Below are 24,462 nucleotides of genomic sequence, written 5' to 3'. Positions count from 1 at the left end.
GGACATATGCGACACCAATTTGCTTTGCCCATGCTTGTTTTCTCTCGGGTGTCAACCTGGTTCGAGAAATTTGACTCATTATGTAGAATGCAGACCCACAATGCCCTCATACATGACCTCTATCTTCAATTCTTCTTTCTTTTTTCCTTATCCTCCATCACCAGGAGGGTCGGAGGGTTGAGTGTAAAAATAGAAGAATCCCAAACTACAAAACAATAGTTACAGGTAAGTACTTGGTACCCTTTGCAGTGTGAAATCTGTTCTAGATTCACGTGCTGGACCCAGATTAAGAAACGTTATTTATCTCTTGTGCAGGAAGGTCTCATGAGGAAGTTGTTGCAAATATTGTTTGTTATTGTCTGCCCTAATGTGGTTTCAGGTCTACTCAATAATACTTTGTAAAAGTATGCTTAGTAGACCATGTTGCTGCATTCCAAATATCTTCCAATGACAAACTGATCAGGCTAGTGTAGCCTTCCCTTTTTCTTGCAGTCTGTGCTCTACTTTTAATGTCAAACGTTTTGGCTGTCATTTGGTAGCATATTTAAATTGCTTGCACAATCCTTCTTGTGATACTACCTTTAGTGAACTGGGTCCCCCATACCTCTGGGTCATGGGCTACAAAGAAATGACTACTTTTATAATATATTTCTAGAATGTGATAGATTATTGTCCTTCTTACATCCAATGTGTGCAGTGCTCATTCTCATGCATTAGTAGGATTCCGAAAAAATGAGAGTAGTTGTGTTGATAGATTGACATGAAAAGGAGACACCAACTTTGGTACAAATACAGGGTGTCTTCTAATGACCCCTCGGTCCTTTAGAACAATTAGGTATGGCTTCTCCACTGGCAGAGCATGTAGCTCACTAGCCTTCCATAAGGAAGTAATCACTTTTTAAAGCGCTGCTCTTAATGCGATGGGTTCAAAATGGTGGACTTACCAAACCTGCTAATGTATGATTTATGTTCCAATAAGGTTCTGTTACCCCATGTGGGGGAAATATTTTTAGCACCTTCTAGGAATCTCTTCATGACTGTTATTGCTAACAATCTTTTTTTGAGAACCCCTTTATTATATGCTGCAATGGCGGGCAGATGAACTGAGGCCACCTTACAAAAATATATTAAATATAGTATCATTACTGTTTCACTAGTTAATATATGCAAATTGTTATTTTTACCACACCCGTTTCAATATCTAGCCCACTTGTCTCAACCACCTTCATCTAGTAGAATCTTTTCCTGCTTCCTTGAGGTTCACCATGCATTTCACAAGCCCTCATAACTCTGAACTCAGGAACCAGGCTCCCAATTATAGAGTGTGAGGTTCAGGGTGAAATACGTTTCCTCTCTGTAATGTCAGTAGATCTTTGTATAGTGGCAATACCATATAGCTTTGTGAGATATCTCCATGGGGCATGAATACTAAATTTGTTTTGGACATCTGGGGAATGTCAATACAACTAGCAGGTTTTAAATTCGGACTTTGTTTGCCACAGTCGGGTTTAACGGAATGGAAGGAAATGCGTAAACACATTTCCTGTACTAGCTTTTCAACAGTGCATTTCTCGTAGACGGTAGATTATAACAATTGGCTGTGAAGTTTTGTTATTTTGTATTTTTGCATGTTATGAACAAGTCTATGTTTGGTTTTCCTGACAAACACTGTATGTGATATAGAATGTCCTGGATTAAGTCCAATACATGTGTAATGCCCACTTGTCGGCTTAGACTTTCAGCCGGAGCATTTTCTGCATCTGTCATGTAGGACGCTATCAGTATTGTTCTTTGTGAAATTGTCCCTCTCTATATTTCTTGTGCTACTTTCAAGAGGGGAAAGGACACTGTTCTAATTTGAATGTTTAGGTAGACTTTGTGGCCTTGTTGTCTAAGAATTTTCACAACCTTGTTCTGGATATGTACCATGAAAAGCCTTCAAAATTAGGAAAGCTCCTTTAGTTCAAGTAATTTTTGTGCTTTCCACATTCTCTTTTGGACCACTGGCCTCTGATGTTTAGTTTGTTCATGTATGCAATCCATAGAGGATGTGATGCATCTGTTGTTACGACAGCTTGCGGTGTCGGTTGATGAAATGCCTTCCCCTTATCATTTTTTTTTTAGTTCCATTGCTGTAACATTTTTTCCACTCTAGTTGAGGCACCCACCATATTGTTCCAATGTACCTCAATTTGAGACCATTAATCATTTCTTGAATTGGCCTCATATGGAATTGAGGACTTAGAATCAACTGGATACACAAAGCCATAATTACCCACAATGCCATCATAATCCTTGTTGTTAGAGATGGAGACATCTGATGAAAATGAGTCAAGTGCTGCAATGAAGTTGCTCTCCACAAAATTGGTTTGGCAATACACATTGTGGTATCTAATGTCACTCTCAGGATGGTCTTTTATTTTCTCTGGGGTCAACAAGAAGTGTTTTAGATTGATCATGAAGTCAAATTGAACAAGTATAGGCAAAGCCAATAGATTTCTTGTTTTGGTTTATGGTAAAACTTTGGTTAGAGTGGGGTCAGAATTTAAAGAGAGTGTTGAGGAGACTTTGAGACAACACCCCACCCTGCTCCGGTGGAATTTTGTCGCTCAATAACCTGATCCCTAAATACAAGGATGTTGTCTGGTATCTGCATCTCTAAAGCTGCTTATGGATTTGTAAATGAAATCTATCCATATCCTGGGAACTTACCTAGCACACCTCTGAACCAATGACAGAAAAATAGAATCTAAAATGGAGGTCACATATGGGGGCATTGTGGACTTATAGTCAATATTATAGTGAGCCAAACAATCCTATCCAGGTTAACGCCCAAGAGACAAAAAAACAACTACTTCACACAGAAGCATAATGTGTAAATCTAGAAATATAGAATATATTCAACAAAAGAGAACTGACTGAGAAAAACAAGGGTACTGAGTGAAAGAAAAGGTAAAGAGAGAAACAATGGGGAAAGAAAGAAGAAACAGAGAGAGAAAGAAAGAAAGAAAGAGAGAAAGAGAGAAAGAAAGAAAGAAAGAAAGAAAGAAAGAAAGAAAGAAAGAAAGAAAGAAAGAAAGAAAGAAAGAAAGAAAGAAAGAAAGAAAGAAAGAAAGAAAGAAAGAAAGAAAGAGTCACATGGTCGCTAGGGACATTTTCGACATCTTTAAGTTAGCATGTAGCAGGTAGCCATGATGCTGTTGTTGCTCACGACACTACATGTCTTTATTTTTGCGAGACTCTGTGTATGCCTTTCACATGAGAACTCTCTGCTGTGCTCATTCTCTGCCTGTTCCTGGAGTTTAGTCTTAACATTGTGAGCAAGGTTGATAAACACTGACTCTTGTTATTCTGTTGTGATCAGGCCCCAGCACTTAGACAACACATACCAATGCAGCTGTTTTTGCTGGAGACTCCTACTTTGATATTATGGGGATGCATGTTTAGGTAAGACACACTTGGAGAGGAACCTTTCCACGGAGAGGAGCAACCTGCACCTGTGAGGTAGAAATACGATCTATGGCCTGAGGTCTGGGTCTGCTGACAAAAGCCAGAGATCTTCTGTTATATAATAATACTTCTGCTTACCAAGGGGAGAGAGCATAGGCACTGGAGTCCTTTCTCCATAGTCTTCGTATAATGACATCTCCCTTTACGATATATGGCCTTGCTGCAATGCTAACTGTATTGACATTATGTATTTTGCTACTGGTTGTGGCACGTATACTGCATTTTAGAGCACGTTAGTTCAAATAAATATTTTAAACTATCTCCGTGTATCTGTCAGATCTTATTGTGGACAAGTACGAGAGTGAAAGCGAAAAGGTGTGTCTTGTTACCTAGATTCCTGAGCGATCCGGGAGTGTTGTGTTCTGGGGTGTCTAATCATTGCTTCCTCTGTTTTGTGAGTAGAAGAGCAAGTGAGACACTGTAGCTAGTCGGTCCTGGGCTTGTGGGAACTAAGGCGGCAGGAAGGCTTAGCCCCTATACACCGAGGTTCCATAATCCTGAGCAAAGTTCTTTGTATGTGCAGAATCCCTGCAACATGGCATCAGCAACGTTTGGTCTGGAACTTATTCACGAGATCCCTGAGAAGCGCTTTTGCTTGTCCACTAAACCCTCTTACGAGTTACCAGAGATGTCCTGGGTGGATTTACCTCCTATATTTGAGATTATAGGTTTTTCAAGCTTTGATTTTAACAGGCTTTGTTTTTCTTCTTTGAAACCCAATGTTGCACTACTGATTTCCTTCTTTTCCACTCTGTTTCAATAATGGCTATTGCTATTGCTGCTCATAATCGCGCTTGATAATCTCAATGGGGTAACCCAGTAAAGTGCAGACACTGGGGATAGGTACAGTATAGGAACAGTGGTTCTGCCACCTAACAACCTAAACTTTTATGTCCCTCTTTCCAGAAGGGATTTACAACATATGTATAAGTAGCACACAACTGAAAAAATTACAATTTAAATTCAACAAATCTTTTTGTATTTGAAAAATGTGTAGATTAGACACAATAATCAAATAACATACACAACAAAGTACACATGAATACTTACAATAGTGACATGAAATGGTGACAGATTGGGACAATACACACCACAATACTCCACAAATATTTACAAGGAAACAAAAACACAACATGAAACATCTATTTCTTCATTATGGTAATAGCAATCACAAAACACTCTAGCAAGACCTCTTCAATTATATAGATCTTGTTGGGCTAAAAAAAATGCTAGTTCTAAAATGTGGACGTTTCGAGTCCTACAAATGCGTGTGTTTCAAAAACATCCCAATGGGGTCTTCTTCAGGACAATAAACTGTTGTGTATGCCCTGTTTAGGAAGAAAGAGAATGGCTAGTTTTAGATATCAGTCTGCGTTTGTAAAAGAAGGTTGGAAAAATGTGCCTGGACAACAAGCTCACCATCTTGAATGAATCAATAGATTGCACTGTTCGTTAGATAAAATTAACATGTTGCCATCTAAAAAGTATGTATGCAACACTTCTGAAGTTAGTGCAGCCTCTAACATTCGCTTTTCTAGCATGATGCTTCTGGAGACATTTGTAACACCTCAATAAATAGTTAACAAGTCTTTTAAGGTTGGTATTCTAGTTTATTAAAGTTGGATGTTATATCTAAGGTATCCAGATTATTGAAACTGTCCCTTACCCCCTCAACAACGTACATCAAACATTGCAAAGACAGTAGGGAACGCCTTTGCCTCCTTCAAGAAAAGAGACATGTGATCCATCAGAAACTGGCTTCACAGGGAAGCCCTGACCTGCACGGGTCTGCCAAACATTAAAGCACACTTTGCATGTTCTCCACCCAGGCTGCATGGCAGCCTGGGTGGAGAACATGCCCAGGCTTCCATTCCCTGTCTGAGGGCTGATCCACGGTGCTCAGACCGCATTGCAGCGTTGTGATTGGCTTAGGGATTGTGGGTGCTTCCTGTTAGCAGAGAAGTCAGGAAAAGAGGAAGGAGAGGATGGAGGTGCCAGCCGGCTAGCAGGCAGGTAAGTGATCCTATTTTTTTAACACTACCCCTCCCCCCTTCCCACTCCCTTCCTACCCCCCCCATACTGATTTGCGGTAGCAGCCGCTACTGCTACTTAGCAGTTATATTTCTCTCAAAAACACACGCACAAAACACTGCCACAATTGATTGAAAATCGTAAAGCAATAGAACAACCCCACATTCCATGGCCCGAACGTTCTCATTATTTTGTTATTGCTGTAGGCCATGCACTCCCAAAATACAAATACTCCTGGCTATGTACGGCCTTAAGTGGGGCTTCATTGCGCCTTGGAGTTGCTGTGTGGGTGCCACAGAGATCTTCTACTGAATGATCAATTAAAAAAAAATCTTCAAAATCCAAGAATTGCTAAATTTGAAAGTGCACATAAAATCTACTGATTGCGAGGTAGAAATCTTTACATTCAGCTTTGTGATACCCCTACTGGGCAATAGCACCAAGTCAACCATTCCTCAAATGTACAGAGCTCTAGGAAGGAATCAGTCCCAGAGTCTCTCCTTAAGAACTGCCAGAACACTACCTTGGAGTCCAGGATTCACGCCCCACCAGAGAAGAACCGTAAAGTAACATTATCACTCTTTCCTACTGCCCATGGACTTTAATGATAAACTGATATACTCCCTGGCGTTCAGTGGATAGTTTACAAAAAAGGTGCTTGATTTAGTGTTTGGCCGACAGTATATTCTGTTGAACACATGGCAGAGTAACCTGTCCGCCAATCCTTCAGTCCACCTGCCTCATTTAGAAATAGGCTGACCTTATGTTTTCCATCGCCAGAGCCCCCATTGGCTCTGTTTACATTAAAAATAAACTGCCTCCGAAGGCCCCGATAGAGTAGGGGCTGTCAGAGGAAGGACATTACACCGCCCGCCCTATTTAGGGTTGACAGAGTAATGTTTTTTTCCACCGTCAGAAAAACCCTGTGTGAGGAAAAGAGAAAACGAGAAATGACCCTCACACTTTGGGTGAAACTCCCAAGGTATGGGGTCATTAGTTTGTTTTTTTTAAACAAACTCTAGCTTTGGGAGTCTGTTTCTGAAAAACAAAAACATAAAAGTTTAAAGTTTGGTGAATGACCGTTAAAACCTTCAGCAGCTATCCCTAAAACTTTTACTAAATCACAAAATTTGACAGGCAGTAGTGCATCAGGATGGCAGAGATAATGTATTGTCCATCAAATGTTGAACCTTTTAGTAGCTTTTAATATTAGAAGGCTATTTTATATACTATTTTGCCTGAATTTCTCTGTAAATATTCCTTTTACTCTTTAATGTTTGTGCTTGCTGAACTATGTCCCACTCTTCACTTCTGGACCTGGCGCCTCTTGAGTTTGGTCTGAGCTTCTAAATGTGATCCAAAAAGGCGTACTCCAAGAAGGCGGACTCGTCTCATTACGCCTGTGGACTTGTCCATCGCTGGAGTTGAACCAAAGCACCACAAGCCACTGCCCTATCCCTGCGCTGCCAGCCTGCCTGTCACAAAGAAACTAGCTTCATAAGGAGGAAGAGGATGGCCCAGACAGGGTGACAGGTTCATTGATGGGGAAGACGATAGCTGCAGGGGGAAGGTGGAGTGATGGCTGGAAGCAGGGAGGCACGGTCCATGACTGGAAAGGAGAGAGTGGAATGGGGTGTGTAGGAGAAGAGGGCTAGGATGGAAAGAGACAGGGTCAGTGATGGGGAATGAGGGTACTGCACAGGGATTGGGAGAGAGCGGGTCTCGAAGTGGGGCAGACATTAGGGAGGGGCTGGAGGAGTGAAAAAGGAAGGGTGACAAGAGAATAGAGTGCATGATAACTGCAGAGACACAAAAGAAAGGGGTGCAGACAATGGGGTGATATGTGAGTGACACATAGGGAGCAAGGCCGAAGATGAATGACTAATGTCTTTGTGTGTGTGAGCATCAGTTCCCTGCAGGAGGCAGTAGGGTTCAGAGAGGCAAGGTCACTTTAGGAAGGAGGGCAGTGGCAAGTGCGTGGTGAAGCGGTGACTGATGGGAAAGAGGAAGTGGAGTAGGAATGCAGAGAGAACGACAGTGACATGTAGAGGTAGAAGAGGCACACACCCTCTGCACTCCCGCTGTGCACGAGTCTACCCAGAATAAGCAAAGAGACAGCTGCAGAAATAAATGCGCAAGGATTGAGGGACAGAAGGCAAAGAGTCAGGGACATACACAAAAAGGCGAAAGGAACTAGACTTTTACATACACAAAAAGAGAATGACAATAGGAAGGTACTTACATCCAGCACAAATGCAACCAATTCTTTTCTCCCAACTCCACCCCCACCTCAGGCTCCCCCTCCTCCCAAAACCCAGTAGTTGTTCAATGTGGCAAATTGCAACAACAACAAAAAACAATACTACTCGGTGACAAGCAAAAAAGTGAAGTTGGGCTGTTAAAGGCAGGCGGGGAGTGAACATGCCAAGGTGAAAAGGAAATCACATCGGGGTAAGCCTATGTAGGTGCCTTCCTTGGGACCCCCAGGAAGGCACCGCAAAGGAAGGCAGGTTTGAGTTTATCATACCTTGCTAGTGAAATGGTGAAAATCAGCAGCGGTTGAGTTGAACTTGAAAAGGAGCAGTGCCCACTTCTAGAGGTTACCCCCACAGTCTGCTCTTAGCTGCATTCACACTGTGTACTGTTTCTTCCTTTAGGCAGTGCTTAATTTGAGCCAGTGGTTCCCGAGGCTCAGCACTGGCACTTTATTGATAAAACCAGCACTTATGACAGCCTGCCACACGGTAGCACTGTTTTTCTAATTTTGTAATGATTACAATTGTTTAATAATTCAATTTACATAAAAATGACTAATACCAGCAACCCAAAGCTATAAGAATAGCTTGGGCCGCAGGTGTTAGTCATTTTTAATCTATATTAGAAGTTACCTGTAGGAGTGTGATTGTTAGTTGTGTTGGTACTGTCATTAGCAGCGCTTGCAAGGGCGATGGGTGGTACAACCTGCAGGAGTCTCCCAATATGGGCCCTGGCTCTTATTTATTTTTTTACAAATTAAGCACTGCCTTTAGGCCAGTCCAGCTTCCCTCTTTCTGGACCATAGGGCAGTACACTAAGTGCCCAGAACCTTTGGCTGAGAAACTCTCTTGAATGATGGTGGACGGATGCATATAGTCTACTGATGACAGGTATACAGCTCCAACATCCATTGCGAGGAATGTTTGGGAGCTTACAGTGTCTGGCGCACCCCCACCATCCAACCAACACAGCCCAGACACATAACCCTAGACCCCGACTGGAATAACTAGGAGATGCAAGCGACAGGTAGGTAATCCAAAAGGATATTAGTAAGGCTCTTCTATGTTGTAGCATGGATTTCAGCATGGACCTCCACAAAAACTTTTCTTTTATATGTGACGTTTCGCATGTGTCAACCATGCAATGAACCGTCTTTCTTGGAGCAGGAAACTTCAGAAATATCCTGCAAATGACTCCTGACTCTGATATGCTATCTAATACTGAGATTCTTGGTTCCCCTCGACTGATCTCTGGGTATATATTTAAACTCTCTTGAAACGTGAATGCATTTACACAGACCTTCCTAAAGCTGTGGCTCCTTTTACAAATTGTGAATATAAAAGTATGTATTATTTCTAGGGCTATTTTGACCAGTGTGGGGTTTTCATATACTTTTAGTTCTAGCATAAGCACACCTTTTCATTTTACTAAAATTATATACATTTCATCTTTATAGGGGCTATCAGCCAGCGCTCTTCGTTCATTGCTCTGTTATCGTTTCATTCACGTTTTCTACCAGTACCACCTACTGTGCATACCGCATGGGGAAATGGGTTACCCACTTCAGCCACTGACAAACTTCCCTGTGAGTGGCTGCATCCTGCCATTCAAAAAAAAGCACATCTGAACACAACGTAGTTATTTTTTACTTCAAGACAGTTTCCTTTTTGCCTATGGATGAAACCCAGTAGCCTTCTCAACAGTAAGTTGTGCAAAACCTATTACAAAATAAGGACTGACAAAACCAAAAGGCTAATAGCCAACTCTGGACCTATTGGCTTTGCCAATGCTTGTTCTTTCTTTTCAATTGCCTATCCTCATTCGCCAGCTTGTGTTTCCTTTGTATCCTCCGGAAGCTTCCTCTTCTTGGCCCTTGTGTGTTTATTACTTGTCCCTGGGACTTGGACTATTCATCTGACTTGGTTCCTTCGAGCCAAGGAAAACAAATCAAAGACGTATTCACGACGTTTGTGAGATTCTCATTGTAAGTGAAGGATTACATCAGCCCTCCTGAACTGCCATTTAATCCTTCACTGAGCATCTCTTCCCGCTCGCCCTCCTCGTCAGGAGAACTCGCAAACTTCTGTTGAAGCTTCCATGCATTACTTTAAGTTTACTTTTTGAGTGAAACCAAGTGCCAGCCTTGTTAAACTTCCAAAGTTTCCGGTCAAGGAACCTGTTACCGAATATAAAGATAAACTTTGGAACCTTAAATTAATTACATAAAATTCTCTGGAAAGTACTAAGCATAACAGGGCATCAAAGCACTACACAAACATAATTATATATTTTTAGAACTGGTGAGGTATGACTCCAGCTAGTAAAATCAACAAGAAATGTTAAGATATTGTTTAGGACAATACAATAACAAAAAATGAAGCCAACAGGAATATCTAATGGCCTAAAAGAAAGAAGACAGTTAGTTCCAGTGCTCAATTTGAGCCGGAGGTTTCTGGTGATTGGCACCGGCACTTAATAGTCAACAGCAGCGATTGTGACAGTCTGCCACAAGGTGGCGCTCGGTGTCTATTTTAGAGATGACCACTACAACAGTTCATTCTTAATTCAACATAAATTTTAAAAAATGACTATTCCCTATCACCCAAGCCAATCTTATAGTTTCGGGGGCCTGGAATATCCCGAAATGTCACACTGATAGGAGTATGATCGTTAGTAGCTGTGTTGTTAACATCATTGGTGGCGCTGAGAGGGGCATTGTGTGGTGCAAGTTGCAGTGGCCTCCTGACAACAGCACCGGCACTCATTTTTTATTTATTTTACAAATTAAGCACAATCACTGCAATCTATATATACCAATTTTTGAATGCTCTATTGGGTAATTCCTCACTGAGAGGCTGATACAATTCTTCCATTAGATGAAATATTTAGGTCCTACATTTTTCAGAATATTGGGACCAAAAAGCGTGCTGGAACCTTCTGTCAGTTGACAGTCCATTCCCTTTTGTTCTAGAGAAAGAGCGATGCTTCCGCCCTTCGAAGGGCGGCTGCTGGTGGGAGGGATCAGTGTAAACTACACCTTTTTTAGGTCTCGCCAGCGCAGCACACGTGCGCTGCGAAGGCAAAATGACCTTTTGCAATCGCTTAGGGTTTTCAGCCAAACATGCAGGCGTTCCATTGCCTTCAATGGCAAAGCAAGCACGTCTGGTGATTCACTTGCGGGAGCGAGCGCCGCCATATGGTAGCAATTATTGCTCCCGCAAGTGAATCGCGCAGCCCCCTCCTTCCGCCTGCTAGCGCGCGAGGTGCGCGTGCGCCTCCCCCTTCTGCCACGCGAGGTACGCGTGCTTGTTACTTAGTTTGACCTCAACGTCTAAAACAGCGGGGCGCTTTGTTAGAACATACCCAGCCTAATGAATCAATTGCTAAGGGCATCCTGCCCTTTTAAATCGTAGCTACGTATATCCGGCTGCAGTATGTTCCAGACGAAAATAGCACTTTCTAATTACAGCACATTTATGCACAGTACACACATTTTCCTATGATTTATGCTTTAAAGGAACTTGTGTGAACTTGTAACATGAATGAGCGCAGGAGGGTGACGCTCCGCAAACTTTCTTGCTCTATTATTTACACGGTGGCCTAGCAAGAGTCGGGGCGGTCGGGGTGGCTCCCCCCTTACATGCGTTTGCCGCGGGGCGGCAAAGGAAAGAACCGCCACGGGCGGCAGTGTCTAGCTATGCCACTATATTTACGACATCTACTCTAGGACAAAAAGGCGCAGAGCTTTTTTTTCATTGACTGGGTTCTTTTTAGCACATTGAGTAGTTTGCACGGAGCTGCAGGGACTTACCATGACACCAGTAGATCCATTGATAACCAAAGCATCCGCCTGTTACACAACGAGGCTGCATTTTGAGCACATTTCATTTTTGAGAAAAAAGTATGTTCTGTTCAGGAATTGACTGCTCAAACACTTACTTAGAGTTTATAACTTGGCCAAATACTCCTTCTGATACGCAAGTGAGTGGTGCTTCACACAACCACCAATCAGAGTGCATGAAAAAAAGTATGAAAATTGTGATTCCTGGGTAAATTAGGGGTGGCGGCGTGGGAGCAGCGTGAAAGGCGTGGCTGAAGAGAACTAAATAATCTTTAATTATGTTGGTTTATCACCTTTAGGTAACAGCATACAACATAACGCATACCTTAAATGAAAAATAAACGCAAGGTAAACTAGTTAGTGGGAAATATGCTATTTTACGTTATGAAACCTCTTTTGATTAATACGATCACTGCAGATATCTGTCGGTGTAACCAGATCTGAATCCTGGTTGGTGTCGTGGGGAACAAGGACTTGTGTATTTTTAGTACTACGAGGTCTATCCTGTGGCAGAAAGCCCTGTGAATGCATTATTTTAAACTAGCATTAGCACAGTATGAGATTGGCTGCCACAATTGTGCAAAAGATTTAGTTTTACGATTAAAAAAGCTCTTCTAAAATATAAAGTTTAATAATAGACAAACTGGACCTAGCCCAAACATTTTTGTAACTGTCCATTAAAAGCACACGTTGGTAACAACCTCACCATACCTCTGAAAAAGAATAAAGCTTTGTAACCAGGAAGCTTCAAAGGGCTCCAATACCGGCCTCTTTACATTTTCTTTCAGACGGCCCCCTAGCGAAAATGCTTGCTGGGAGCTGTTTCTGTTAAAGTAAAAAAATATGGGCAAGTCATGCCCCACAGATCCTGTCCACTTTGACCTCTGCACACAGTAGAGTGACCACATGGCATCAAAAGCCATATTTACTGCTAGTCCTGGCATTGGCGCTCTTTTCACAGTATGTATATGCAACAACTCACCCGGTGTCGCCTTACAGTGTCCTGGAAGCGTTTGAACCAGGCCGCCTCCCTCCACCCCTCCCCCACCCCGGCAGATTGGGATGTTTGACAGCGATGATGCACATTTTGCGCTGCACAATTTGAAAGGGCTCTTGGTCATTTCCTCATGCGAGTGAGGAAACAACCCTGCAGGTGTCGGGATTCCTTTGCTCCGATGCCGTGCATGTATACACCAACATCGCGGGGTGCAGACATTGTTTGGCAGCTAGTGCACTGTATGCACACATCTGGTCTTGCCCTACACCCAGGAGGTGCATTTTAGAGGGCGGCGGGTGTGTGGGGGTCTCTGTGGTGCCTGAAATTAATTCCTTGCCTGCCACTGCTGTCACACACTTCACTTCGGAGTCTGGACAGCTGGACCAACCTCTGGTCTCAGAATGATTGTAGTACATCGATAGGTCAATAACATTGAGGAAGAGCGTCATTAATCTGCGTCATGATGCAATTCCAGGTAAAATCACAGACGATATAAGGACAACCGCCTAGTTGTACTTCCAAGGAGAAATCACAGCACATCAATGTGTGGATGGATGCAAGATAAATCAGGTAACTGTGGGTCTCAGTAGCCGGAAAAGTCAGGAGCCGATGTATTCATTAAGTACACTGTAAAGTCTTGTTATTCGATCCAGCATCTGATGCATAGCTTCATGTCCGAGATTCAAGCCGAAACAGCGTAACGTGAAACTATGCATCAGATGCTGGATCGAATAAGAAGACTTTACAGTTTAATTAATGAATACCTCGGCTCCTGACTTTTCCGGCTACTGAGACCCACAGTTACCTGATTTATCTTGCATCCATCCACACATTGATGTGCTGTGATTTCTCCTTGGAAGTACAACTAGGCGGTTGTCCTTATATCGTCTGTGATTTCACCTGGAATTGCATCATGACGCAGATTAATGACGCTCTTCCTCAATGTTATTGACCTATCGATGTACTGCAATCATTCTGAGACCAGAGGTTGGTCCAGCTGTCCAGACTCTACGCCCTGTAGGAGGGCTAGTTCTTTCTCCGCCTTTTTGAAAATAAGCATCCTCGGTCTGTGTCCCTGTCTTCTGTCCTGCTGAAGACCCCATTGCAAGGGATCAATTCAAGCCTGCTTACAGAAAGGGGTCGAAACGTCGACTATTTTCCTGTGTTTCCAGCTTCATTCCAACAATTATGTTATTCATTACACTCATGAAGCCTGTTGTTTTTTAGGTTATAATTGAACCTATGGTCATTTACATCTAAGTTGGAATATTTGTTTATCTACTATTGTGTGGCCTTCTGGCCCTTTTTTCTATGTCACTTACCCCTCCCTATACTCACTGCACATTCCCCTTCCCCTTCCCAGTGCACGGTAATCAATAAGTTTTTATCTTTGTAATATCAATTGTTACCCAATTTTTTTTGGCTTAGCTTCATTGCAATTAAAACAATGTTAGCAGATTGACTCTTTTGTTTATATATTTGGACTACCAGTTGTGGTTTACAAATATCTTTGTGTGTGTTTACTGGGACCCCTTTCTCTCAGTGCCTTACCTACCCAGGTCCCAGTGACGCTATTGGGTGAACCCCCCTTTTGCAAGCTACAGTATGAAGTCACCCCTCCTCATGGTATTGCGTCACTGCCCCAAGGCAGACGACTTGGGATATGCCTCTGGAACATGCACATTTTCCCCACAATCAGACACACCGTCTTTGCCAGGTACACACACAAAGCTGTTGCGCAGAGAAGACCGGCAGTGCCAGGTCCCTAATTTGGCCCCAGGTAACAATTGCCAGTAAATGGACAATCCTAGGGTTCCATTACAAAAACACTTTGCAGTAGTGCAAATACCCATGCACCGTTTCTGGTGCTTGAGTTATATGAAACGAAGCAAACAGTATATGGGCAAACATGATACAAACTTGATATTGAAGCTGTGCTAACATAGTAAGATTTTTTCTTCTACCTTGGCACTATTCCAGAAGTTTCAGGCAGGCCCCAGGCAGAAAGGCTAAATGTCACACATCGCCTTTAAGCGAATCCTAACTTTAGAGCCAGCAGTACTGTTAAGACTTGTAATGCTTGTTTTCTATTGTAAGAACGGATATGCATTCAAAGTCCTGTTGATCAAAAAACATGGCCGGTTATATGTGTCACTTACTGCATGGGAACAATTCGGCAGCTATGTCCAGAGAAAGGCACCCTTTGCTTTTTTCACCATGTATTTTTTCCAGTTGTGACGTTTTGTGCAGAAACGTAAAGGTAGTATTACAACTTTCTGCAATAAGATGTTGGCGTCTGTCTTATATGTTCTGTCACTTATGACCATACAGAATTTCTGGACTCTAGCGTCAATCATAGATAGTAGCCAAAAACACTCATGTCAGGTGTGATATGATGTCTTTAGCTTTACTCTGATTTTGTTTTTTAGATTCTCCGACTTGCAGTTACGCTTTTTTTTAACAACCCACTTGGCAGAGGGAGCTAGCTTGGCAATGTAAATTAGAATTAAACACTACATGATGGTAAAATTTAGCTAGAGCATTGGTATGTTGCCATAAGAGCTTAACACTAGGGTCCGCAAGAACAGACATACTATTTGAAATGAACATGCTGATCCTTCTATTGTAGACTTTCCAAGCCTAAAAACTAAAACTTGTAAAAAAAAGTATTTAAAATAAAACGGTCAGTTTGGTTTTTTCCATTTCAAAATGTATAATTCTTTAACTTGGCCTTACTTAAAAGTGCTATCTGGCACATTCTAACTGCAATGTTTCTCTGTTCACACGATTTTCCCAATTACTTGTCCATTTGCATCTGGAAGCAGCCAAGCTAACAGACAAAAAACATACTAAACGTCGAAAGCTTATCGCTACCACATGGTATCTGTAAAGGGCGAATTTTGCCGACAAAGACATAATTAGTCAACCACTGAGGCGAAAACAAAGGTGGATGTCTTGGCATCTGGGGCGAACTGTTTCCAGAGAGGCGCTTGAATACATTTTAGGACTATCACTTAAGGTTTATGGGCTTACAACCATTTCAGTGAACTCAACCATACACAAATTAAGTTCAAGCTCAAAGAACAAAAGCATGCCTATAGCCTTCTTTTTAACCTATCAAACCCAAGACTTTCTCAAAAGAGATCGGAATTTCAAACAGAACCGCAAGAGCTAGGCCCCATTAAATGTGCAAGACCATCAGTCAGTCCTGGCATTTTAGCCCATGTATAAATGCACCCCCCTTTCGCAGGTGGTAAAAGCGAAACTTCAGCTCCCAAAATGCAAAGCGCTATTGGTCAAAAATGCCACCGTTGGCAAACCCATGACATCGTGGTACTTGACAGATATATAAATAAACTATAATCAGGGCCACTGGAATTATTCTGCAGGAGAGGGCCATATTATGCGGCAGGGTTGAGTAAATTATGCGGCAAGAAAAGTCAAATTATGCGGCATAACGCAGCACATTTTGCAATAGTATTACTTCATTATTTTGGTGCATTCCCCGCCACAACGCCCCTTTCCCCATCTCTGTAGTTAGGCACTCACATTGCGAGAGTGATTAGCTATGCCAATGCTTGTTAATATCATTATCTTCCACTGTACTAACATGCTACCCATGTGTGCTTCAGCTCCAACAAATGAATTTATTTATTTAGACCTTGATCTAAGGTCAACAATATTAAATCAACAGAAAATATAGAATTTTAAAATCGAATGCAAATTACATGACATCTTAAAAACATTTAGAAGAGTATTTTTAAAATGTAATGCTTCGGAGCATTTTAAGACATCGTCCACAGAGATAAACAGGAAAAAACAATAGTGGCATACTAATGTTGACATGGCCATGTATCACCTTGCCACCTTCATGCAGAGCAACCCTCCCGCTCCCAGTCAGTTTTCTCTAGACCAGTGCAACTAGATCAGAATGGAGCATCTGTCCTTTCTAATCCCAACACAACACTCATCCCTATGAGGCATGGCTTCCCTGTACAAGTGCCTCTGTAAGAGCTTAATTTGAGCTGGTTTGTTTAGTTTGGAGATGAGAACAACAGCAGTTGTTTATTAGTTCAATATACATTAAAAATGACTAATATATGCCGCCCAAGCCTTTCTTATAGCTTTCGGTGACTGTTGTAATCCGAATTGTCACACCTTTCGGAGTGTGATGGGAAATAGTTGTGTTGTCACTGGCTGCACAGGAGGGGGGAAATGAATTGTGCAAGCTGCAGTGGCCTCCTGATGGGGCTATGGGGCGCGTGCGCGCACACACACACACACTTTACAAATTAAGCACTCTGTGGCACCTGTTCATTTATCTCCTAACACAAAATGCCCCCTCCTTTTGGGCCAGGCGTTTTCTCCGACCCTACACACGTATGCTCTTTTTTGAACTTTTTCCATCAGGTCTTATACAATGTAATATATATTGCAGTTTGGCAGGTTTTCTTTCTGACCCAATGCAACATAACCTATGTCACATATGTCCCTATGGGGTAAGTGTCCTCTTTGCCTACATTGCAAGATGCATCAGTATAGAGTATAAACATTCTTCATAACAAGCATTAGCAATAACAATGCTTTTGGCTTCTATTTTGGGGTCTGTTGAAAACATTTTTTTTTAATCTGCTGTGAAAAAAACAACGCAAAATTATATTTTTCTGTATAGAATGCATCTATGAGATAAAACAAAAATTCTGGGTGATGATTTAGTGTCCATTTATGAAATGAAATAGCCTCCCATGCATAGCATAGCAACCACTCGATAGGAGGCGGAGTGATACACCAGTCAACAGAATGAGGTGGCAGGAAAATCCTCATGGGATGGAGCTAAAGCTCATTTTAAGTACATTTAAAATAATTGGTAACAGTATGTCACTCCAACAGCTAGGCTGTCAAGCCAGACCAAATAATGAAAGAACGAATGAATGAATGAAAATGTTTATAAAACACACTATGTGGTAAACCAGAGATTTGGCGTTACCATAGCTTAGCTGTATCTTTAAACCCTTGAAATGAAGTTTCCAGCCAGCACTGGCAAGCGTATTTCCTTTCCTCCTGTTCTTCATTACAATTGTCAAACAAGCGCTACCTGGACACAGGATAGCATCTTTCTAATTTTTTTCATGACCGTTCCAATTTTTGGATTATTTTAGATGCAAAAATACAGCATCAAGGAAAAAAAAACATTAAAGAAAGGAAATACACAAATACACAAATAAGAGTGAGGGTGGGCATGATTTTACTATATCAAAGGGATAAAAAGCGTGACATCACCAGCACTTAAACCCCAAGGTACAAATCATATGAATTCTGACAATGACAGCCCGTTTTTAAACAATTCTTAAACGTGCAGGGATCAGGCAAAAACAATCAGGGATTAAAACTATCAAAAACAAAATTCATGCTAACTATCGAAAAAGCAGCTCCAGAGGTTTCAAACAGGAATGGAAGGGGGGCAACTGCATCTCTAAGCCAGGCCTGTATGACACCCCATAAGGTCAGGAGCATGGATGTCAAGAAGCAACTGACCACAAGACTAAGCTCCCAAACCAGTGGTGGGCAGAAAGGAAAACTGGAATCCTGCGAAATGCACGGACAGTTCTCTTAAAACAAGTGTAACATCATTTTCAGTCACTCAGGCCTCCCATGTATACGAACTTGTATTGCAAAACTGACTGAGGAAAGTAAAATGAAGAGTTTAAAACTGAAGAAAGTTCTTTGAGATGCAAAATGAGGAAGGTGCCCTTTGTGCTGCCCTGAGAAACAGTAATGTCGGCAAAAAACTTCAAAATAAAACCGAAGAGCAGTGCTTCAACATTTAGATAAAAATGATGTTTTACCATAGCAACAGGATTGAGGATGCATATATCGTTTTAGTAAAAATATCTGTATAAGATGAAAATTGTTTTAAATTAGTTCAACTTTAAATATCAACAGGTTCACATTCCGCCGCAGATATGTTTTCTTTGCAAGATGTATCCGCTAACAAAAAAAGGATGTCATGTAAGGTATATAGACCATTATGTCACATTTATAATGGTCTCCCATTTCCTTGAGTCACATTCTGGGGCACTTCTAGTATATTAATGTTGGAAAACGATCAGATGACAAGGCATAGTCTAAAATCACAAGCACATCTGCATCGCTACAAAGCATGAGCCTCCCAATGAATGTTACGTTGGCAAGTCTGCACCCCTTGCCCACTTTGATATCAAATGAAAGCCCCAGTTGGTCCGGCTCGGGGTCTCTTCTTACCTCCAGGAACTGGGCGCTGACTTTAAACTCGGGTGCGGCGAGGCCCTCCTCTCGCGCCCGCTGCTGGCGCTCCCTGATGCCGCTGAAGAGGTGGGTGATGGCGCGAGGGATGATGCCTTCCATCTCGGGAACTATGTTCATGTCGAAGCCTGTGCCCATGGTATACGTCTTGCCCGACCCCGTCTGAAAGGAAAGAGGACAACAGTGTATTACTCAAGTGCCCGGACGGGGCTAAGGCAGGATGACTCAAGCTGGCAAGGTGAGGTCAGAGGGCATAACCAGGCGGAAGGATACGGTGTTTATGGAAAACTGACACAGGCTGAGTGCCAGGATTGAAATACATTAGTAAAACTGTGGGTAGAAATAGGAGCATTGAGCATTTGTTGAGCAAGTTCTTGAGCTTTATTTCATGCTGTGTATTCGATGCATTGTTATAAATGCCAATAATGGCATTGCTAAAAAAAAACGGCATAGGGACTTGAGTAATGGAGCCGAAGGGTTCGGCATGGCTCCCGGTACTAAACCACACAGCCACTGACGCAGGCGCTCTAGCAGGTAACTGAGTAGTTGCGCAGCGGTAATAAGACATGGGGTGGCATGTATAGAATGAGAGTCTGGGGCAGAGCTCTACTGGAACGGCAGGTGTTGAACCTTCCATGTGGCTGATGTCAGGGACTACTGTACATTAGTATAGCTGGAATCTGCAAGCCCAACTCTTTCCTCCTAGAGTCGATCCTCCCATGTGACTGGACAGACCACTATTGCATTCTGGACGATGATCGTCAATGCCTCCCTTACGCATGGTGCTATCCCGGATTGCCTTAAGGCGGGTCATGTTACCACGATCCTAAAGAAACCAAATGCAGATCCCACGGACCTTCTTAATTTTCGCCCTATCACTAACATCCCCACCTTGGCAAAACTCCTGGAGAAATGTGTGCTCGCCCAACTGTGTTATCACATTGAACAGTTTCCGCCCAGGCCATAGTACAGAGTCGGCACTAACGCACATCGTGGATGATGCGCTGGGTATACTGGATCACAATAAGTCATGCCTTTTGATCCTCCTGGACCTTTTGTCAGCATTTGATATTGTCAAACATGATCACCGATTTGACTTCCTGGAACACAGGATGGGGCTGTCTGGGCCTGTATTAATTTGGTTGTCTGCATTCCTTAAGAACAGACCCCAAAGCTTCAAGATGAACCAATCCATGTCCTATCCTGAACCGGTCACCTTGGGGGTCCCCCAAGGTTCAGCACTGTCCCCCAGGCTCTTTAACCTGTTCATGGAGATTCTGACAGAAATCCTAAAATCATCCAGCATTCACTATCATATGTATGCGGACGATACCAAGCTATATCTGAAGATAGCTTCCCCCGAAGACATTCAGTCCCTCAACTCAGTCTTGATGGAAACTCAAAGCTGGTTGACAAGTTACCACCTGAAGCTAAATGCTCTTAAAACCGAATTCTTACTGATCTCACCCCCACAACAAATCCCTCGTCATGGATCAATGGCTGAATTAGCTGACTGCTCTTGACTGTATTCCTCACCTCGTTGACCCGGCATCCTTTCTGGGCGTCATTCTCGACAAAATCCTGAACATGCAGAAGCATATCAGTTCCCTCACCAAAGGAGCAAACTTCCAACTCAGCTTACTTAGGAAACTAGAACCCTTTCTACCTGCTCATGACCTAAAGGTATCAGTACAAGCATTAGTGATCTCAAAGCTGGATTATGGTAGCGCACACTTTGCGGCCTGCCTAGGGTGAGGACATCCCCTCTTAGGGCTATCCTTAACTCCCCTGCTAGGCTCGTAACTGGCACAAAAAATACCACCACATCACTCCGGACCTGCGGAACCTGAATTGGCTCCCATATGAAGATTGGATACAGTTAAAAATTGCATGTATGGCGCACAAAGCCATCCACTCCAAGACCCCATTGTACCTCGCGCAGAAACTAGAGCTCTCCTGTGGCTCTAGAGCCTCCAGAAGCTCCAGTACCCTTTTGCTAAAACCACTGAAATTCAAGAAAAAAAGACATATAACCGAGCCTTCTCTGGTTTGGCTCCAAGGATCTGGAACATCCTTCCTCCGATGTCAGGGTGAACCATTCCACCGTTTCCTTCAAAAAAGAAGTCAAGGGGCCCTTGATGAAGAAATTTCTGCCTTAGCCTGACTCCCTCATCTGATTCTGAGACCTTAGCCATGACTTTGTCCCAGCCACCTGGTTCTCGAGTTTGTCGGACAATTCTAAAATGTGTTTTTGTCGCTGTGTTGATTCTTTTGTGTTTGCTTGTCCCTCACGAGAACATTGGACAATTTTAGACGTCGACTTTGTCGCATTGCATATTCTGTTTTGTTTGCTTATACCCTTAGTGATGCATAATCTTTAAAGCGCTCTGATACCCTGGGCGGTCATGTTCGTGCTATATAAAACTTTCAAAATAAATAAATAAACAAGGAGGCGGGGGGGGGGGTCCTAGATCAGCACAGAGATCATTTGGATGTCTGTGACTGAGGTGGAGATATGTGCACTTAGTAAGTACTAAGTGCTGGGGCCATGATTTGTACATCCTATAACTGGAAATTGTGTTTGTGAGTTACACCACAGCACACTCAAAGCATGGGAGAGAAAAAGCAGAAGTATGAATGCATGAATTATTCAAAGCCATTTTTAATTACTGTGGCTTGCATTCCTTTGTTTCTTATGTCATCTGTGCAATTACAGCTAAGACCCATCACATTTATATCAGCCATGGCTTCCCACAAAAAGGAAAGTCCGCATTATCAGAGCAAAGGCCAGAAAAATGTCACTTTATATATTGTGGTAAAAAACAAAAGCATCAGTGCACTCTTCATTCAAATTAACAGTGGTCTGCTCTTGCATGTGGTTGCAACTGCATTTTCTATTACCTCTCTGAGAGGACTGTGGTGTATTGTGGTATGGTTGTGTATCCTTCCCATGTAATACACTCACTAAACTATCTTGGGTCCAGTCTGGCTCATTTGTAAAACCTCTTTCCCAGCCCTGGGTAGCTGGGGCTTCGACCAGCAGGGCTTAAACAAAATAACTAGTGTAGAACATTTAGAAGCACCAAACAACAAAATAGGAAAGCCACACAGCACAAAAGAAATCCAACACCAATTTATTAAACTAGATTATATGTTTATACATTTTTAGACACCAAGATGAGCAAAATACACCATAGGGTTCCAGAGATGTAGATTTATGAGTAAAACTTAAATCTCAGCTTTTTAGTCCAAAGCAGAAAAAGTATTGGTAACCGTAAAGTTTGGACATTTTCGAAACGTTTTTAAAAGTTGAGTTTGGCTACCACAGCCCATTTTGCCTGACCAATTCTGACAGGGAGAATGCCAAGGGGGGCAGTAAGGAGCAAATGGGCCATTACCTGGTCAACAAAGCAGTCTCAAGTCCAGTTCCACACTTTTCATCAAAACCGCCACAGACTTCAATTGAGTGGTCCTGATGCTGGGGATGCAGGATTCTGAGAATAATGAAAGAATCTATGGGAGCTGTGTAGTCGACAGGGGTCTTTCTGGGTTTATTTCTCAGTCTACGGGTATAATAGGGTGACTTTGGCCACAGGGGTCGAAGTTCCTTGAATTCCTCTTTGAGTCAGGAGAAGTCCAGCTGTGGCTGGGTTACTGATCACCGAACATCGCGGTTCCAGCGATATCCTTTGGTGAGGGCTAATGTCCTTCCTTGGTGGCCAATCCACACTCTGATGACTCTTCTGAGTGCGGCTTACATGCGTGCAACTTTTGAGTCTGGGGTGGAGGTCTTCTTGGCTGAACGTCGGCAGTCAGCAGCAATTCCTTGCGAGTGGTATCTGACTGGCCCGGACAGGCGACTTCAGCTTTTATGGCGCAGGTGCTGGAACTGAGGGGCATAAGACTGACATTTGGAGTCACAACTATGGTCTAGGGCTCAGGAGCAATTTTTCTCATGCCAGGCACCACAGGCACAGTCCTCTGTTTGCTACCCGAGGAGCAGCAGGTGCAGCCCAGTTGTGTGTGCAGCCACCACTGCCAGGTCCAGGGGTCAGCAGGGAAGTCCTTCTTCAGTCCTCTCTCCAGTCCAGATGTGATTTAAGGTTTAGGCTGCCAGACCTGCCATACTTATGCCCAGAAAGTGCCCTGAGGAATGATGCAGTCACTATCCAATGGGCTACCAGGATCACTCCTGCCCTACGACGACCTCTGGCTATGCGTGACATTTAGCAACGCTAGAGTGCACTATTCTGTCCCCTCTCAAGATGTCTGAACCATTCCTTGAATGTTAGGAACTTGGTAGCCCACCCTATAGGTGTTGCTACTTGTGGGCTAAACACCCTCACAAAAAATGGGCTGTTAACTGGTTTCCCCTCTCTGTGTCTGCTGCTAGCCAGTCTGCCTGAACAAAGGGGCAGCCCTATGCGGGTATGGTCAACATTTGCCCAACAAAAGCAACTTCCCCATTAAAGTTCGCCTTTTGGGCGAACACCCTGGTTGGTGTCCTACAAGGGGGAGGTAACATCTCCCTCTGTAGCAGGCCTCTATTGCTTGTGAGCCTGGATTCATTCATGCTACTCCCCAGGAGAGCAGAAGACTCTCTGGTGGCCAGCAACTGTGAAAGATCACTGTATAAACTGGGCAACAGAGTGGCAACATTCTAAAATGTGCCTTTCCTTAGAAGTCAACTTGGGTTAACAAGTCTGGTTTAATGCCACAATTAATTTGATACCTTATAGTACACATTCTAGCAGTCCCATTCAGAAGTTAGCATTACTGAGATGTAAGCCTGTAACTCTGTATTAGCCAATGGTGCTACCACTTTTTCACAGCAAAAACGACTATTTGAAGGTTCTGCTGTTAGGGCATATTAAAGTATATGTCCTGCTTACTAATATACAGCTCCCTGCCTTAGGGATTGATAGGCCTTCATTAGGGGAGTCTCATATACATTGATAAGGGAAGTGGGGACTTTCCCATTGGTGTAAATGGCAAAGTCGAACTAGCAACTTTATAACTGCCCTTCCAGGCTGCAGTGGCAGGCTGGGAGACATTTTGTAATTTGTCATGCTCAGTGTGGCACAATCAGCGTTGAAGCCCTAAATAGACACTGTAACTTACATGCCCTGTGTACCCTTGGTACCATATACTAGGGAGATATAAGTAAGTCAGATTATGCCAATTAGGTGGAACCAATTAAATATACATTTTGTGATGGGTTAGAACACTGGCAGTAAGGTCTGAGTGGCAGACCTCGGTGAAATCTCAGAGTTGAGAAACCAGCTGCATCAGTCCAAAACCTTGTTGGCGATCAAACAGAAAGAGTCATTTTCTTACACTTTCAATTGAACACCAGATTGCTGATAGATCAGTTGTTGGGTAGGTCTTCCAAGTGTAAAATAGACTTTTGTTCAGCAGTGTTTGGATATGTCCTCCTTCGCGAATCTTCGAAAATATATATTTTTAAGTGAAGTGAGTGGTAATTCTCTGAGGTTTTTTTTAACGAGTTTTATATAGCGCAAACTTGACTCTAAGGTATCGGAGC

The 24,462-nt window shown here is 42.8% G+C and overlaps 1 protein-coding gene across 4 annotated transcripts in view; it reads right to left on the bottom strand.

The window, feature by feature from the left end:
- KIF21B (kinesin family member 21B) overlaps positions 1–24,462 on the bottom strand; it is a 493,467-nt gene that overhangs the window by 269,725 nt on the left and 199,280 nt on the right. For all 4 annotated transcript variants that reach the window (XM_078644203.1, XM_078644205.1, XM_078644204.1 and 1 more), the window contains exon 3: positions 18,897–19,079. In XM_078644203.1, coding sequence (XP_078500329.1) covers positions 18,897–19,079 — 183 coding nt within the window. The remainder of the gene's footprint in view (positions 1–18,896; positions 19,080–24,462) is intronic.

The sequence above is a fragment of the Lissotriton helveticus genome, chromosome 5_1 (genome assembly GCF_964261635.1).
Source record: "Lissotriton helveticus chromosome 5_1, aLisHel1.1, whole genome shotgun sequence".
NCBI lineage: Eukaryota > Metazoa > Chordata > Amphibia > Caudata > Salamandridae > Lissotriton > Lissotriton helveticus.
The sequence above is the reverse complement of the archived record's forward strand: the minus strand, read 5'-3'. Positions and strand labels throughout refer to the sequence as shown.